At 41.2% G+C, this 17009-nt stretch overlaps 1 protein-coding gene across 1 annotated transcript in view; it reads right to left on the minus strand.

Annotated features, from left to right (window-relative positions):
* Positions 1 to 17009, minus strand: part of LOC126298247 (glutamate receptor ionotropic, kainate 2-like) — a 415381-nt gene that overhangs the window by 102030 nt on the left and 296342 nt on the right. The window contains exons 11-12 of the mRNA XM_049989551.1: positions 15124 to 15261; positions 13231 to 13429 (exon numbers count right to left, since the gene is read on the minus strand). Coding sequence (XP_049845508.1) covers positions 13231 to 13429; positions 15124 to 15261 — 337 coding nt within the window. The remainder of the gene's footprint in view (positions 1 to 13230; positions 13430 to 15123; positions 15262 to 17009) is intronic.

A 17009-nucleotide genomic window follows, 5' to 3' on the forward strand; every position in this document is an offset into this window, starting at 1 on the left:
TGAAGAGTGAGCACGTAAAGATGAGTAGAGAATCGCGTCTGCCGCCAAGTATGAGGACCTGGTTAGAGATTTCGCCTGTTTCATGCAGCCCACGTAACACAAATGTCAATCAGTTCCCTCTTCATGCCAGTTCTCGGGCGCACACTGCAGGGCAATGAAGGCACTCCTGCAGCGTTTCCTATGAGAAGTGTTTGGTCACTCACAATACAGTCCGTAATTGGCTCCCCCTGAGTCTCATCTCTTCTCACAAGAACCGCTGGCTATGAAGAGAGAATTTTTCCACAGACAACGAGCTGCAGACCAGTGCAGATAACTGGCCGAAAGCACAGGTGGCTGCTTTCTATGACGAGGATACTGTAAAGTTGATACGAGACTACGACAAAACCCGAAGTTGGAGCGGCGACTATGTAGAGAAGTAGGTGGAAGGTGTACGTAACTGCTGCAAATAAAACGTTTCTGGTTTTCACTGTGGTTTCCATTTCGCGGGCGATCGAACCTACTTTCTGCACAACCCTCGTATTTTGTAACTTCAAATGTATCCATAAAAGTTTAATTGTACATTCAGAGCTAGTACATATCGATTGTAACAATGAAAACAAAGCAATTCCGTTTCATAAATTTTAGCTTGAATTATTACATATTGCGTCTAAAATTATACGAAATTTTTTAGAAAAACAACTGAGATAATATTGACCTGTCCAAAAGTCGCAAGTATCGACTACTATTGCTGAGGAAAAGTAATTCTAGAGGAAGATGTCTCTTTACAAGGTGTCCGACGTGACTGTGGTCGCGGGAATTAACGGACTTCGAATGCGAAATGGTAGTTGGAGCTAGACGAATGGGAGATTGCAGTTTGAAAATTGTTAGGGAATTCAGTATTCCGAGATTCACAGTGTCAAGAGTGTGCCGAGAACAGCAGATTTCAGGCATTACATCTCAGTACGGACAACGCAGTGGCCGATGCCCTTGACTGAACGACCGAGACCATCGGCGTTTTCGTAGAGTTGTCAGTGCTTACAGACAAGCACCACTGCGTGAAACTACAGTAGTAGTCAATGTGGGACGGAGTACGAACGTATGCTTCAGGACAGTGCGGCGAAATGTGGCGTTAACGAGCTACGGCAGCAGACAACCGAAACGAGTGGCTTTGCTAATAGGACGACATCGTCTGCAGCGCCTCTCCTGAGCTTGTGATGAGATCGGTTGGATCCCAATCGATTGGAAAACCGTCTCCTGGTCTGATGAGTCCAGATTTCAGCTGGTACGAACTGATGGTCCCTCGGGGGAGCCTGAAACCCCTAGAGGGCGTAACCCCAGGTGGCGTATCGGGGAACGCCTCCCAGATATGGGTGGTAGGAGGGAAATCAAATACCTCCCGCGGACCAACTGGCAGCTGCAGTGTCTGACTCAGAGTGAGCGACTGCAAACAGCGTCTGACCCAGCGTGGGCGGCTGGTATCATATGTGGAAAGCAACGGGAAGCTACCACATTACTATTCCCAAGGCGCACTTGACATGGCCCTCTATGTGCAGAATAATGATTCCGGAAGTAAAATATCCCCTCATTCAGATCTCCGGGAGGGGAGTACATCGAGGCTAATTGAAAATGTAAAAAAGAAAGAAAAAAAAGAAAGAGGAAAAGCTTAGGATTGGTACATGGAACGCTCGCACCCTCTTACAAACTGGGTAATAGGAAAATGCGAAAAAAGAGAGGGAGCACAACAATATAGATATTCCTGGAATGTGCGAGGTGGAATTGGGGCCAATGGTGTGTTACATAGTGGTGACTACAAACTGTTTTATTCAGGTGAGGAAAAATAAACTGAATGAATGGAGCATCTATCATGGGAAAGAAGAAGGTAAAAACCATGATAAATAGCAGATTGATGATTCTGAGATTTGAAAGGTCACAAGAAAGATGTAGTTCTGATACAGGTCTACATGCCAACCAGCCAACATAGTGACGATGAGATCGAAGAGTGCTACAGCAGAATTAAATCACTGGTGGAGAGAGGGAAGAAAAAGGCGTGCATCATAGTAATGGGAGATTGAAACGCGGTGGTTGGCGAAGGGAAAGACGGAGATGTGGTTGGAAAGTTTGGATTGGGTAACAGAAACGAAAGAGGTGCGAGAACGGTCAGATTTTGTAAGGAAAACTCATTGTTAGTTGGAAACACTCTTTTTGAACATCACAAAAGAAGACGGTACACATGGACATCGAATATAGACAATAGCAAATACCAGATCAATTACATACTAATACAGATTCCGGACAAGCATGAGAAATACCAAGGCTTATCCAGGAGCAGATATTAACTCTGGCCACAACTTGGTTGTAACAGATGTGCAGGTTAGATTGAAAAGAATGTTGGTAGGTAAAGTGAGAGAGAAATTTAACTCGGATGATCTAAAGGAAGAAGGAATAAACAAAAAGCTTGAAGAAGAGTTCCGAGACAAGTGGAAAATTAGAGAAAAGACAGAGGGCATAAATGAACAGTGGAACCAGTTCAGAGACAGCCTGAAAACAACCAGTAAAGATGTTGTTGGTCTGGTGAAGTGCAAGCGGAGAAGGAAATCATGTGTTACCGATGACATGTTCTTGAAGATGGCAGAAAGGATAAAATGGAAAAACGCACTAAGTGATTAAGAAAAAAGGCAACGCAGAAGACTGAACAATGAGCTCAGAAAAGTGACTGGCCATGCCACGGAAAAAATTGACGAGAGAAGTATCGAGTAACCAACGAAATAGTGTTTCAAGGAAGGAAAAACGAAACATATATGGAGACAGAAGGGAATGATGGAACTCTTTTAAAGTGAACCACACCCTGTTCAGAATAGATGGAAAGAATATATTGAAACTCTGTATGAATCGGATAAAAGACCTTCCGATCTGCAGATTGAGATGGAAGATTCAGTAAATGAAAATGAAAAAGGAGAGTTTATCCTAGGTTTAGAGGTAAATAAGGCATTGGGAGAACATAAAAATCAACAAAGCGTGTGGTGTAGATGATATTCCGGCAGAAATCTTAAAGAATTTACAAGAAATACGCAAAAATGAGTTGACCTCTCTTTGCAACTACTCGTACATCTATGACAAAGGGGAATGACCAGAAGACTTTCTCGTAAGTATAATAGTCCCAATGCCAAAGACTAATAATCACAAAAAGTGTGAAGACAACAGGACAATCAGCCTAATATCGCAGTTAGCAAAAGTAGTTCTTCGAATTCTGAATAGGAAGCTATATAGAACGCTGGAAGACACACTTGGTGAAGAACAATATGGTTTCATAAGAGGAAAGGGAACACGAGGTGCCACTGAACTTCTAAGAATCATCGGCGAAAGATACAGAGAAAAGGGCAAAGAAGTGTACGCTGTCTTCATAGACCTCTAAAAAGCCTTTGATAGAGTGCAGTGGGATAAGCTGTTAGATATTTTGAAAAAGAAGGGAGTAAAGTGGAAGGAAAGAAGATTGATTGCAAATCTGTACGGCAATCAGAAAGCTCGGGTACGAGTAGGTAATGGCACCTCTTAAGACAGAAAGATTTGGGAAGTGTTGGACATGGCTGTTGTCTCTAGCCCATCCTATTTAACATCTATCTGGGGGAAGCGCTGGAAAGCTGTTTGGATGGGACAAGAGGCGTCAGGATAGGTAGGCAGAAAACAAAGTATAAGATTGGCAGATGACATGGTGATCCTCGCAGAAAATCAAGAGACGCTGACTCAAATGCCAATGACCTGAATGAAGCCTGTGCAGCAAATGGTATGAAAATTAATAAAAATAAAACGAAAAGCATGGACATAGGCTTAAAAAAGGAAAAGTGAAATTTAAGTTGGGGTCAGAAATCATAGGACAGGTAAGAGCATTCAAGTATTTGGGAAGGTGGATTAAAGAAGTCATGGATTGCCAACAAGATATCAAAGTGAGAATGGCTCTGGCGAAAGAGGCATTTCTAAAACAGAGAAGACTCCTAACTAGTTGTTTAAACAAGGAATTAAGGAAGTAGCTGGTAAGTGCTTAATATGTAGCGTGGACTCGTATGGAGAAGAAACGTGGACTTTGAGAAAGCAGGATGAGAAGAGAGCTGAAGCTTGTGAAATGTGGATGTGGCATAGAACGGAGATTCGCTGGACTGATAAAGTCAGGAATGAAGAACTACTGAGGAGAGTTGGAGAAGAACGGAGGATGCTGCTGACGGTGAAGAACAGGAAACTAAACTGGACAGGCCACAATATATGTAGAGATTTCCTTCTAGTAGAGGCAATTGAAGGTATCGTTCCGGGAAAGAGGGGGAAGGGCAGAAGAAGGCTCCAGATGCTGGATTATGTCAGCAGGCCACAAGGAAGGTATCAAAGAATGAAGAGGAACGCAGAAGACAGAAGCATGGAGGGCTATGCAGTCGAAACCTGCTGCAAGGCAGACAACCCAATGATGATGATGACGATGAACTGATGGTAGGGTTTTAGTGTGGCACAGTCCCTACGAAACTATGGACCCTGATTGTCAACACGGCCTGTGTAAGCAGGTGGTGGATCCATAATGGTGTGGGCTGTATTTACATGGAATGGACTCGGTCATTGACTGGAAATGGTTATGTTGGGCTACTTCGAGACCATTTGCAGCTATTCATGGACTTAATGTTCCCAAAAAGCGATGGAATTTTTAGGGATGAAAATGTGCCATGTCACTGGAACACAATTCTTCGCGATTGGTTTGAAGAACATTCTGAACAATTCGAGTGAATGATGTGGCCAAACAGATCGCTCGACATAAATCTCATCGAGCATTTGTGGGACATAATCGAAAGGTCAGTTCGTGCACAAAATCCTGCACTGACAATACTTTCGCAATTATGGACTACTATAGAGACAGCATGGCTCAGTATATCTGCAGGGGACTTCCAAAGACTTGTTGAGTCCATGCCTCGTCGAGTTGCTGAGTTACGCCGAGCAAGATATTAGGAGGTATCCCTGACTTCTGTCACCTCAATATATCTTAAGTACTATTCAGTCTACAGTGGGCGTTTAGACATAGTTCTGCTCTCGTTCTTAAGCCGGCCGAAGTGGCCGTGCGGTTCTAGGCGCTACAGTGTGGAACCGAGCAACCGTTACGGTCGCAGGTTCGAATCCTGCCTCGGGCATGGATGTGTGTGAAGTCCTTAGGTTAGTTAGGTTTAATTAGTTGTAAGTTCTAGGCGACTGATGAACTCAGAAGTTAAGTCGCATAGTGCTCAGAGCCATTTGAACCATCCTCTCGTTCTTATCTTTTGTTTGGTGGCCTTGCCTTTTTGTTACTTTATTAGTTTGAAATTTTGTGTCTGTGATATGAACTTGCGGATCCCGACTCAGCGTCATGGCACCACCTCGCCGCACATGTGGCAACGGCCACACACGAGGGGAAAACCCACTCTCAGGAACTATTCAGGTTACCTGCAGCATTTCTGATATCTGGCTTACATCGTCGATTCTCCTTTCACCAACTGCAGCGGCTGAAGTGTTGTCTGCTGGCTAGCAGATAGCTCCACTCCCTACGTCCTACAGATTTGTGCACACTTGTGTCGGGAATCGCCCGTTGTGGCTCACCTGATAAACCAGAGAGCGTATACATCTACATCTACATCCATACTCCGCAAGCCACCTGACGGTGTGTGGCGGAGGGTATAGCCGCGCCTATTAACGTTTAGACGATCGGAAAGCTATGTACAATTATTTTTACTACTGCGTTATTGCTGTTCCACCAGAGCTTTCTTATTCATTTATTCTTCGTATAAGTGCTCCTGCAAATTAGTATTTGCACTTGACGTTGATAAATACGACATCTCTGTCGTAACATTAAGGAGATTGACGAGTAATGATATATGGTCGTCCCTGATCTCAGAACGAACGTGGGCAACCTGTAACTACACCTTGTGTCAGTAACTCGACAGAGTGAACTTTATATTAAAAATAAGGTAAACGACATAATTGAAAGACGAAATTGGGAACTTAAGTCTTACTGGAAAAGTTAATTTTCCAGTGAGCGTAAATAAATGAAGTACTTCGGAGACATATGTGTCTCTAACTTCCATCTTACAAGATGCTTATGTATAGCTCACAGGCATCATGCAATAATGTATTCATCTTTGCATCTACATCTGCATAACTTAACATTGTTTAGAAATATTGTATTTTTGACCACGAGTTTTTGTGTGTGTATATGCATGTAACTCTCGCTGTTAACAAATATCTGTGTTTGATATTGGCTTTGATCGAAATCAGTCGCTCAATAAAGAAGAAATTTAACAGCAGTAAGGGGTTATGTTATGTTAACCGGGGACCTAGAAACGACGGAGAGGCTCCGTCCCCGCCTCAGCCGCAGTGGTCCACAACCCCACGACGACTACCGCAGTCCACTTCACCCCTCCGCCGCCCCACACCGAACCCAGGGTTATTTTATTGTGCGGTTCGGCCCCCGGTGGACCCCCCAGGGAACGTCTCACACTAGACGAGTGTAACCACTATGTTTGTGTGGTTGAGTAATGGTGGTGTACGCGTACGTGGAGAACTTGTTAGCGCAGCAATCGTCGACATAGTGTAGCTGAGGCGGAATAAGGGGAACCATCCCGCATTTGCCGAGGCAAATGGAAAACCACCTAAAAAACCATCCACCGACTGGCCGGCTCACCGGACCTCGATACAAATCCACCGGGAGGATTCGCGCCGGGGACCGGCGCTCCTTCCCGCCCGGAAAGCCGTGCGTTAGACCGCACGGCCAACCGGGCGGGCTGCAGTAAGGGGTTACAAGATGTAATTTCTACAATTTAGAGACGCTGTGGACCACATTCAATAAAATGTATTTTCGAATTATACAATGAATTTTCCTGATACTGTGCACCAGTGATGTGTGAGGCTATTTCTAATTGCCTAGAGGAATCACTAAGTCTTTAAATTTTGCTCCGAACAGCAAAAATTTTCATTTATAACATAAATAGTATGTTCTCCCACTGAAATTCGTTCCTTTACTCGCCTCACTGATCCCAAGTCACGTAACTGAAATACTTTAAAGAAGATTTTGTACTTTCAATTAGCCAGCTCTTCGTAACTGCATACTAACTTTTCACTGCTTGCGTGGAGGTTCATTTGTGAGCAGCTGATGATATGCTGAACAATACGTCGACTTGAAACTATTGCTTTACTTTACTAAAAACTATTTAGTGGAGAAAATGTTTTCATGGACAGAAACGTCAAAATTCTTCACTGTTTGTAATATGTTGTAAATGTAAATGAAACTTACAAAAGACTGTTGTTGTTGTGGTCTTCAGTCCAGAAACTGGTTTGATGCAGCTCTCCATGCTATTCTATCCTGTGCAAACTGCTTCATCTCCGAGTAACTACTGCAACCTACATCCTTCTGAATCTGCTTAGTGTATTCATCCCTTGGTCTCCCTCTACGATTTTTACCCTCCACGCTTCCCTCCAGTAGTAAATTGATGATCCCTTGATGCCTCAGAACGCGTCCTACCAGTCGATCCATTCTTCTAGTCAAGTTGTGCCACAAATTCTTCTTCTCCCCGATTCTATTCAGTACCTCCTCATTAGTTACGTGATCTACCCATCTAATCTTCAGCATTCTTCTGTGGCACCACATTGCGAAAGCTTCTGTTCTCTTCTTGTCTAAACTATTTATCGTCCACGTTTCACTTCCATACATGCTACACCCCACACAAATACTTTCAGAGAACACTTCTTGACACTTAAATCTATACTCACTGTTAACAGATATCTCTTCTTCACAAACGGTTTCCTTGCCGTAGCCAGTCTACATTTTATAGCCTCTCTGCTTCGACCGTCATCAGTTATTTTGCTCCCCAAATAGCAAAACTCATCTACAATAAAAGACTGTCTCTCGTTTATTTATTCCGATCAACGAACATTGCGCATGTGGGAAAATATTGGTTAAATAGTTGTATGGGTGTTCTGTAGCCTTGAATTGCATAGTTAAATCTGTCTCTTCCGTCATGTTCAAAAAATATAGCGATTATTGTCAATTTTGTTAGATATAGATTTGTATTCCAATTCATTTACGAACAACCTTTTCCATTAAGAGTTTTAATGTGTCGTGACTGAGTCTGAAAATACAGCAATTTTCACTAACTTTCATCCGCAGTTAGCGTGCAAGTTCAAAAATCCTTAATAACTACATCTACTATAGTTCATGTGAATGTCATGATGTACGTTTAAACGTTATTTCACATCTCTCATCGCTAACACAGCACGAGACCACTTTTACTTTTTTTAAGCAGGCTTATGTAACAAGCGTGCTTGTTAGTCAGGAAACTTCAGTTAAGATACAAGCCCCAATCCCGGTACCAGTATTTTCAAGTACCTTATTCCTCTTTGGTGTGTTTGTTGCAAACAGAGACAACTAAATGCCGCAAAAAGTCTTTGCACTGCTCCGAAGCAGTAACAGCTTGGTAGAATCTTGTAATAAAAATACGGAATATAAATAGTAATAACGGAAATAAAATCCTATAGAGTATGTTGACTAGTGCGCTTTCTTGTGGAGAGGTGCGCAGAGACTGTGTGTGTGGCTGTGCGCCCGCTGCGCAGGCACGGGTCCTCAGTCTGTATGGCTCTCCTGGCGAGAGCCTCCGCTGTTGACTGAACAGCGCTAACTACCGCTCGTCTCACTCCCGCAAGCTTTTTCTTTCTTTCTTTTTTGTCTCTTTCGTTTGTTAAGCGTTGGGAGTAATCAGCAAGCTCACAGGACACGAACAAAAGAGACGAGAAGGGTGTAAATACTTTAAGAGCAGCTGGTTAATGATACATACTGAATATGAAGATTGCACTCATTGTTGTCCACCCCGTCTGCGTCACGAAGAGGCTAAGAGCGCAGAATTTTCCGTGTAGCGAAACTCTGTGCACATGTTTGCCCCTTTTCTGCTTTATACGCGCTCAATCTGATAAACTTGTTTGGTTGTTCTGTTGAATATACGTTAAAGGTAATATCTACTTCATCGTATATAGTGGTTAGTGAAGATTAACCCTCCAAATCTATATAATTAATTCATACCGAGTTACAGTATGGGATGCTACTCTGCAGACTGCTATAGACCGTCTTGAGCGAGCATAACTAGCTTCTGTTAGATGACAGTTGGTTAAATTCTGCAGCTCTACAAGGAGTTATTGGATTCCTCATTTCAGCTTTGTCTGTAATAAACGTAATTGGAACTAACCGATTGTTTTTTGTGACAGTTTTCCTCAGCTCTAAAACAAACCTATATTGTCGTTCGCTTCTATTGTCCTCATTTGAGACAAAATTTTGTATTAAGTAATGAACAGACGTTTATGTGCGGCAGAATGATTGTCGTGGGTACATGAAGATCTGTCGAAAGTGCTACTTGTCAGACAGAAATTATAGAATCCACGACTAAAATTTAATTGTGTTTAGGAGATGTTGATATTTTACATATCAACATATTAAAGGGGAGACGTTCATGGAACACACGAACTATTTAAAAGATGAGTGAAATTTCCTATCTTGAAGCCCATTCTCTCTCATACCTTCATCCTTCCTAGTTACCATCATTAAATACAAAAACTGTGTCATAAGTTGCAATTCTGATAACTGTAGCAAATAAAATGTGGTTTTAGGCGTTTCCATATGAGTTAATGAAGAGACTCATTTGGATTCTTGGTTTTGCCATGAATACCCATTTTTAGAACTTCAGGATAGACCAGAAACCTGATATTGAGTTTGGCAACATCCAGAATACAATTTTCACCCTTCTCCTTTAATGTGGGTGTTGTTATCCCTCTGAGCCTGTAGATACTGAAGTATTGCTTCAAAAAATGGACATAGAAGGAAGGTCGTATCACATATTTAATTACTTTTCAGGCATTTCGGATGCGATTTGTGACCTTATTACCCATGAGCTCCACTAATAAACAAAAAATAAATTGGAAATGGACATTTTCGATCGATTTTATGAACGTCCCTATTAAAGTCAGTCACTTGTCCTTACACTAAGAGGCAGTTTTAACTCTGCCTGTACTTTCATAGAACTTTTAGGATAAACCAAAATCATAGCAGCCTCGATTGTTATAGTAATCCATTACGTGACAAAGGTTGGTGCTAGTAGCTCATCCTATGTAATTTCTGCATGATAGTGAACTTACGACACCTACAGTTACAAAGGTGCATCAGTACCGTCTTCAGCTTACAATTTTGATGGCAAGTTCCATTGTTAGCTGACACTCGCGAGTAATTTTTAAGCGTGATACTACGACGAACGTTAGACTAGATGATGTGGTCCGATTCAAGAGTAATTGCTATTCCATGCTACTACAAGTATTGTAGATTCCCAACTGTAATTACTACGTGCGGCGGAATATTTGCCGAATTTATCTCCAGCTCAGTCTGAAGTCAATTTTCGCAATTCCATACCCCATCACATATTTCAGGTATGCCCAAACATTCTTCATACGACAACGCATACAATGTTGCCTCCGACTTAGCTGCTATGTGACTTCCAGTGTTTAAAAACATGAGGTATCTTCTCACTCTGAAACCATATCATTGGTGTCTTTCTCAAGTCTGTACCCATGCATAGTTAACTTGAATCGAAATATCTTGGTGCATAATATCAGCAAAAACGCAAAAAGCATGTCTCTGACTTCGTTCCCTCATACAAAAACTTCGTTACAATTCTTGATGCTGTCGAATACATAAGCTTTTGTGTATAATTGTAGCTGGATTAATCACACATTTTTATCGTTTACTGTATCACTATGTGAGCCCACTACGTATTTTATAATTTTCTGGGGTTTCAACTCAGCAGTCTTTTTTTCTCCCTATCAATTATTCTTCTTTGCGGACAAATAACCTACTATAGGCCGGCCGTGTGGCCGAGCGTTTCTAGGCGCTACAGTCTGGAACCGCCACTGTCGCTGGTTCGAATCGTGCCTCGGGCACGGATGTGTGTGATGTCCTTAGGTTAGTTAGGTTTAAGTAGTTCTAAGTTCTAGGGGACTGACGACCTCAGAAGTTAAGTCCCATAGTGCTCATAGCCATTTAACCTACTACATTTATTATAACATCACAGTTCCTATGATGTGCGAGGCGTATTAAATCCCTAATTTGTAGAATGTTCTGTGAGAAGGACGAGAATAGCTCGCTACACGCGTGACTCCTTAGAAATGAGGCCATTATGCGGACTAAAAATGAGAAAGTATTGCTAAAAAAGATGGTATGTATCAGTAGAGTCTATTTTCGAAGAAGTGCAGCTGGAATTATTATTTGGCCATCAGCGTGTGAACGAGTTTTCAAACAACCTATTTTTTTAACAAATACATCACACCGAATATTAGAAAAGCAATAAGTCCAATTACTATTTCGTATTTCTTTTATTATACAGAGTAGTTATAATTAATCTTATTTGTGTTGTTAGTGCTGTTACGTGTCACGAATTGCCTTTAGGCGCCGACACTGTTGCGACGACGTAGGTTTGAAACACAACCCTCAGGGTAGGAAAACGTGAGCAAGTCTGTATTCGTAAACCTGTTTTATCAAAACAATAATAACAGTGCTGCAGTTCTTCGCGAGTATCGACGTGTTAGGAATACAGAGAGGTCCTCTTTCCGCACCGGGGTTCGATATGGGAATTGTTTCTGGGAGAGGTCGGCAACCGGTTGCGCTACAAATTGCTGAAGAAGTTACTGTTGCCGTACCTGAGAGTGCTGGACGCACTGTGCGATCTTCAAGCAATGCACGAGCTGTGTCACTGTAGCTTAATATTCCACGTTCCAGCGTTCGAAAAGTGCTGTGAACAGTTGTGAAATATTACGGTATATTGATAATTTTTACTTTTCGGGCCGTCTGACAGCAACTGAATGAAACACTATTTTAGTGCCATACGCGTTTTGCCTTCATTTCCTGCAAGGCATCTTTAGTGGCCTGTAATATGTACATATGTTTGCTATTTAATTTACATTTTGGCCACTGTACCTATAGGCTATAAACAGTTCTGGTGGTTGGTATTTCCAATTAAGTAGTAATATTTTGAACTGTGTTTACAGGTTGCGTGGACTATTTCCTACATATTACGCTCCTGTTGCATTTTTGATCTTGTTCTTCTTCTTCTAAATGTCAATTTGCGGTTTTTTCCCACATTTCACAGCACTATGAACTTGACACTTGTTTCAATGCAATGTTTTGGTTTGTGTTGCTGACTGTCAGATGTTATTGCCAAAGATCGAATGTTATTGCCGAACATCTGACAGTCGGCAACACAAACCAAAACCTTGCATCGAAACAAGTGTCAAGTTCATAGTGCTGTGAAACGTGGGGAAAAAAACCGCAAATTGGCATTTAGAAGAACAACAACAACAACACCAACACCAAAAATGCAACAGGAGCGTAATATGTAGGAAATCGTCCACGCAACCTGTAAGTACAGTTCGAAACATTAATACCTAATAGGAAATACCAACAACCAGAACTGTTTATAACCTACAGGTACAGTGACCAAAATGTAAATTAAATAGCAAACATATGTACATATTCCAGGCCACTGAAGATGCCTTGCAGAAAATAAAGGTGAAACGCTTATGGCACTAAAATTGTGTTTCATTCAATTTCTGCCAGACGGTCCATAAAGAAAAAATATCAGTATACTGTAATATTACACGCAACTGAGGAAGACAAGACTACAAACGTTGAAGTTGTGAAACAGTATCTAACGTGGCTTGAGGCTGTGGTGGATGCAGATGGTCGTCACACTGAACAACGTTCGTAACCTGGAATGTAAACATGGTACGCTATTAATAGATGTTACCCTCTCATATGGAGATTAAAATGTGTTTCTTTCAATGGTTTAGTTGTTATTTCTCTTCCATATGTCTTTACAAATGTTTCGACTAAGTTTCATTGTCCTATGGTCACTCACGTTTCATGAGGGTACTCGCAGGCAGAAAAAGTTTACTTGTAACCACCCTGTACTATGTCAACAGAACAGCTGTTGAGAAGCAGATATTTTGTATTTATAAGCCGTATAAATTCTAAACAAGGTGAACATTCATAGCAGGAGAACCGTATGAAGCATAATATCCCAAGTTATTGATTTATGACAGATCAGTATTGGTGCTGTGAGCAACAGGGTACCATTAATGGTGTTTCATAGCTCGAGCACGGTTGAAGCATTCAGAATACTAGCACAATTCGTTAGCATCAGACCAAGAAACAAACAAACTTACTCGAAAGAAGGCTGCAGTTGATCCCCTCTCAAACGTTCCGTACTTAATTTTGGATTGCTTCGCGAGATCTTGAACAGTGTTTATCGGGAAGTCCATCCTTGTAACTGTAAGGAACGCTGCAAGATTTGCAGTGTACGAAGAGATCATGATGAGTGTGAAGAACCACCAGATTCCTGCTACCATCCGCGTCGAAATAGCTCTGAAATGAAACCACAGCATATTTTACTTTCGATAGTAAGAATAATGTCAAAACACGTGCTAAATTGTCTGTCGGAACACACTCATTAAGGTCTGGCCTGCATTGTGTTAATGAATGCAATGGATAGAGATGTTAGAAAGTTTAACTTTACGTTGCTTAGTGGGGGCACCAAAATTTTTTGAACTTGCTTTCATGGGCAAAATTCGCATCGAGTAATTGTTAAAATTCTATTAGTTTTCATATTGGTTTCTGATGTATATTCACTAAACTGTTATCCTTTAGTGATTTTGTGGACCTACTCGAATCCTTAGAAGGAACTTATGCTTTGTGCTTTGGTTGTATTGTGTGACATCTCTCCCCACATTTTTGAGTAAACGAGTGTATTGATAGAAATGAAATCCACTGTTAAAGGCTTAAAGGGAATTATTATTTTATAACGGCAATCATATCAGGGAAATTTAAAAGAACGTTAAGCTTATTTTGAATTCCTGCAGAACTTGCTTAATGTGAAAGCCAAAACAATATTTTGTTTTCCTTATCTATACAATGTAACTCACATATAAGGCGTCAAAGCTGCTGTGACATGGTAGTAAAGTATAAGATAGTCTGCTGCTATCTTCTTAATGAATAATTTAGGGCTACAGAATACGAACTACTTACAGTAATATTAGTTTACAGAAATCTGCTGTCAGTTCCTATCTGGTACAAAGGAACAAACGAGTGACACTGGAAAACAGCAGAGAACCAGAGGATAATTTCGTAAAATCTATGTGAGGTGGAAGAATTGCAGCTTCCCTCTAATATTAAGTGGTGTGTGTACGTACCGATCACATGTGGCATTCCGTGTCGTCTTATAGGTAAGTTTGGGAAATAATTAAACTGGCGCAACTCCGCTCTAACACAGTATTCTCTGATGTCGTCGGATCAAAACGAAATTCATAAAAAGGTAACTGACGATACGCACTTATCCCTTCTGGTCTGAACCCTGACACTACTCACGGTCGATCCATTACCTTACGTAGAAAAATTTCTTTAGGGGCATATGAGAGCTCAAAGTGGAGTACAAACTGTCAACAAAATGACCATTTTCCGGGAAACAGCAATCCCATCTGACTATCTTGTTGCTCCACACAAATCGTTCCCTTAGTTAATCCGTTTGACGCCACTATTCATCGAGCACTGTTTTGCTATCCGTATGGGCGCCATTATAAATCGTATCTAAATGTCAGGTATTAAAACTCGAAACGCAGAAGGCAAAGGCAACGTCTGTGGAGCAAGCCCGTGACCAGGATATTGGCCTGACTAGAGGAAGAGGCCAGTCTTTTTTCGCCGTGGCGAACTTAGCAATTGGAATGGGATGGTGGCGGGCATATCTCCCCGGCCGCCTGTTAGCCCTGGAGAATATCTCGGGTCTAATTTTATAGGAAGCTCAATCGACCTGGTGCCATCTTGGGAGGATTGTAATGAAGGAAAATACCCGTCTCTATTCCGTATTGAACCCGAGACCTGTAGAGCCAGAATGTAATACACTATCCGCTAGAGCACCACGGCTACAAAACACAAACCGAGTCTTACAATATTAACAAACTAAACTGTGACCGTCTAGAACTTTTAATTCGTTTTTGAGCTATTTAAATCATACATTTACAAATATTAAAACTGTCGAGAGAATATCAAGAACGCCTTAGGCTTACTGTGGAGCTATATCGGATCCCTGCTGCATTATGGAGCCACAGTTGTGCCAGATAGAGTTGCTCATGGTGAGTGTATTCTCCAGCTCTTCCGATTCCGCAGAGCATGGGTGCGAAGATTTCCACTCGGACGGTGTAGCTCTGCAGAAAGACAACTGGTTTACAGTTTACGAAAGAACAGATACATCGCACAAATGAAACTAGATGACAGGAAGATAGAATCATTACAATCAAATAATATGTTACACATCCGGACATATTGTCGGTGGAACAGCGACGCATGTAATACTGAAAAAGTATGTGTTTTAGTCTACAGTCGCAATTTAATTGTTTTGCCGATTGGCTATGTACTTCGGTACGCATTGCTGTCTTTGGGCCATCACCTGGCACGAATTCGTAGCACTGGTTTCCCAACTAAGTTTGTCAAAAGTGACACAGCTACTTGAGAAGCCAGTGTGACGAAATTGATACAGTCTACAGCCGGTAGCCAGTAGGCAAAGTAAATAAATTGCGACTATAGATTGAAATATATATTTTTCAAATAATATATTGATCAAATAATGATATAATAATCAATGTAATGAGTTTGCTGAAAATTCTGCAAATAAATATGAAATGCGCTGGTAATATTTCAAACCGTTTGTTTGCTTCATTGTAAAACAGTTCGCGAAATAGTTTAAAAGTCTTCATAAAACTGTTGTAATGTTAATAATGGATTAATCAGTCAGAGTTTTCTCTTGAACTGTTATTTTACGGGCACTCAGAGCTTACCAATAAGTTCATTGTAGGCTGATTACGTGAACAAAACTCGCGCTATATACCAAAATCTAGAGAAGTGTGCAGGCAGTACTTAAATCGTAAGCGGCAGAGTACGTCGGAAACAGCCTTGGACATTGTTTCAAGTAATACCCATGGTGGGATAAATAACACACAAAGAAACATAATGAAATAAATCTCAAAATATTTGAACATCGATCCACATACATTCCATATCATACTTTTGCTACCGTAAGTGTAACTGTATTTACTGCGCGACAAATGTCAAGTCCACTGGTGAAGCACTTCTGAAATATTTTTGTACTCGGTCTTTTTGGTTGCCTAATGACTGAGTTCTTTCTCTTAATTCACCTTTCCAGAAAGTCCGTAAATGTTGTTTGTGCTCGTTTAAACTGCAAGAAATTTACAGATATCTTATGTTATTCCTGAAACAATCTAATAAATAACCGAAAAATACTGAAATAAAACATAAAAAGACATTTTGGGTGAAAATAAGGATCTGATTCGTTTTTCCTTTGCATCAGTGAAAGTAATCGTAAATTTCGAATCTCAAAGGTTATCTGAAACCTGACAGTATTGACTTAGACTCCTCAAAATAATTAACTTTACTTATTTCTGCCGGCCGTTGTGGCCGAGCGGTTCTAGGCGATTCAGTCTGGAACCGCGCGACCGCTACGGTCGCAGGTTCGAATCCTGCCTCTGCCATGGATGTGTCTGATGTCCCTAGGTTAGTGAGGTTTAAGTAGTTCTAAGTTCTAGGGGACTGATGATCTCAGATGCTAAGTCCCATAGTGTTCAGAGCCATTTGAACCAAGTATTGCTAAAAAAGATGGTATGAACTTATTTCTGCTCCAAAATTTATACCAAATTTATACACTGTTTTGTGGCTGCTTAAAAAAAGGACAGATTAAGTGGTCCGACATTTAATGACTGGACTTTGCTAGTAAATTTATCTGTGAGTCAACGTCAGTTTTACCATTTGCAGTTCTTTTTGTTGCATCTCGTTAGGACACAAAGACCCCCTTCATTGGGGCGAACCCTAATAAAGGAGTGTACAGTTCAAACCAATGGCCTTAATCACATATTACAACTAGCAACGTACATTTCTCAGG

The sequence above is a fragment of the Schistocerca gregaria genome, chromosome X (genome assembly GCF_023897955.1).
Source record: "Schistocerca gregaria isolate iqSchGreg1 chromosome X, iqSchGreg1.2, whole genome shotgun sequence".
Taxonomy (NCBI): Eukaryota; Metazoa; Arthropoda; class Insecta; order Orthoptera; family Acrididae; genus Schistocerca; species Schistocerca gregaria.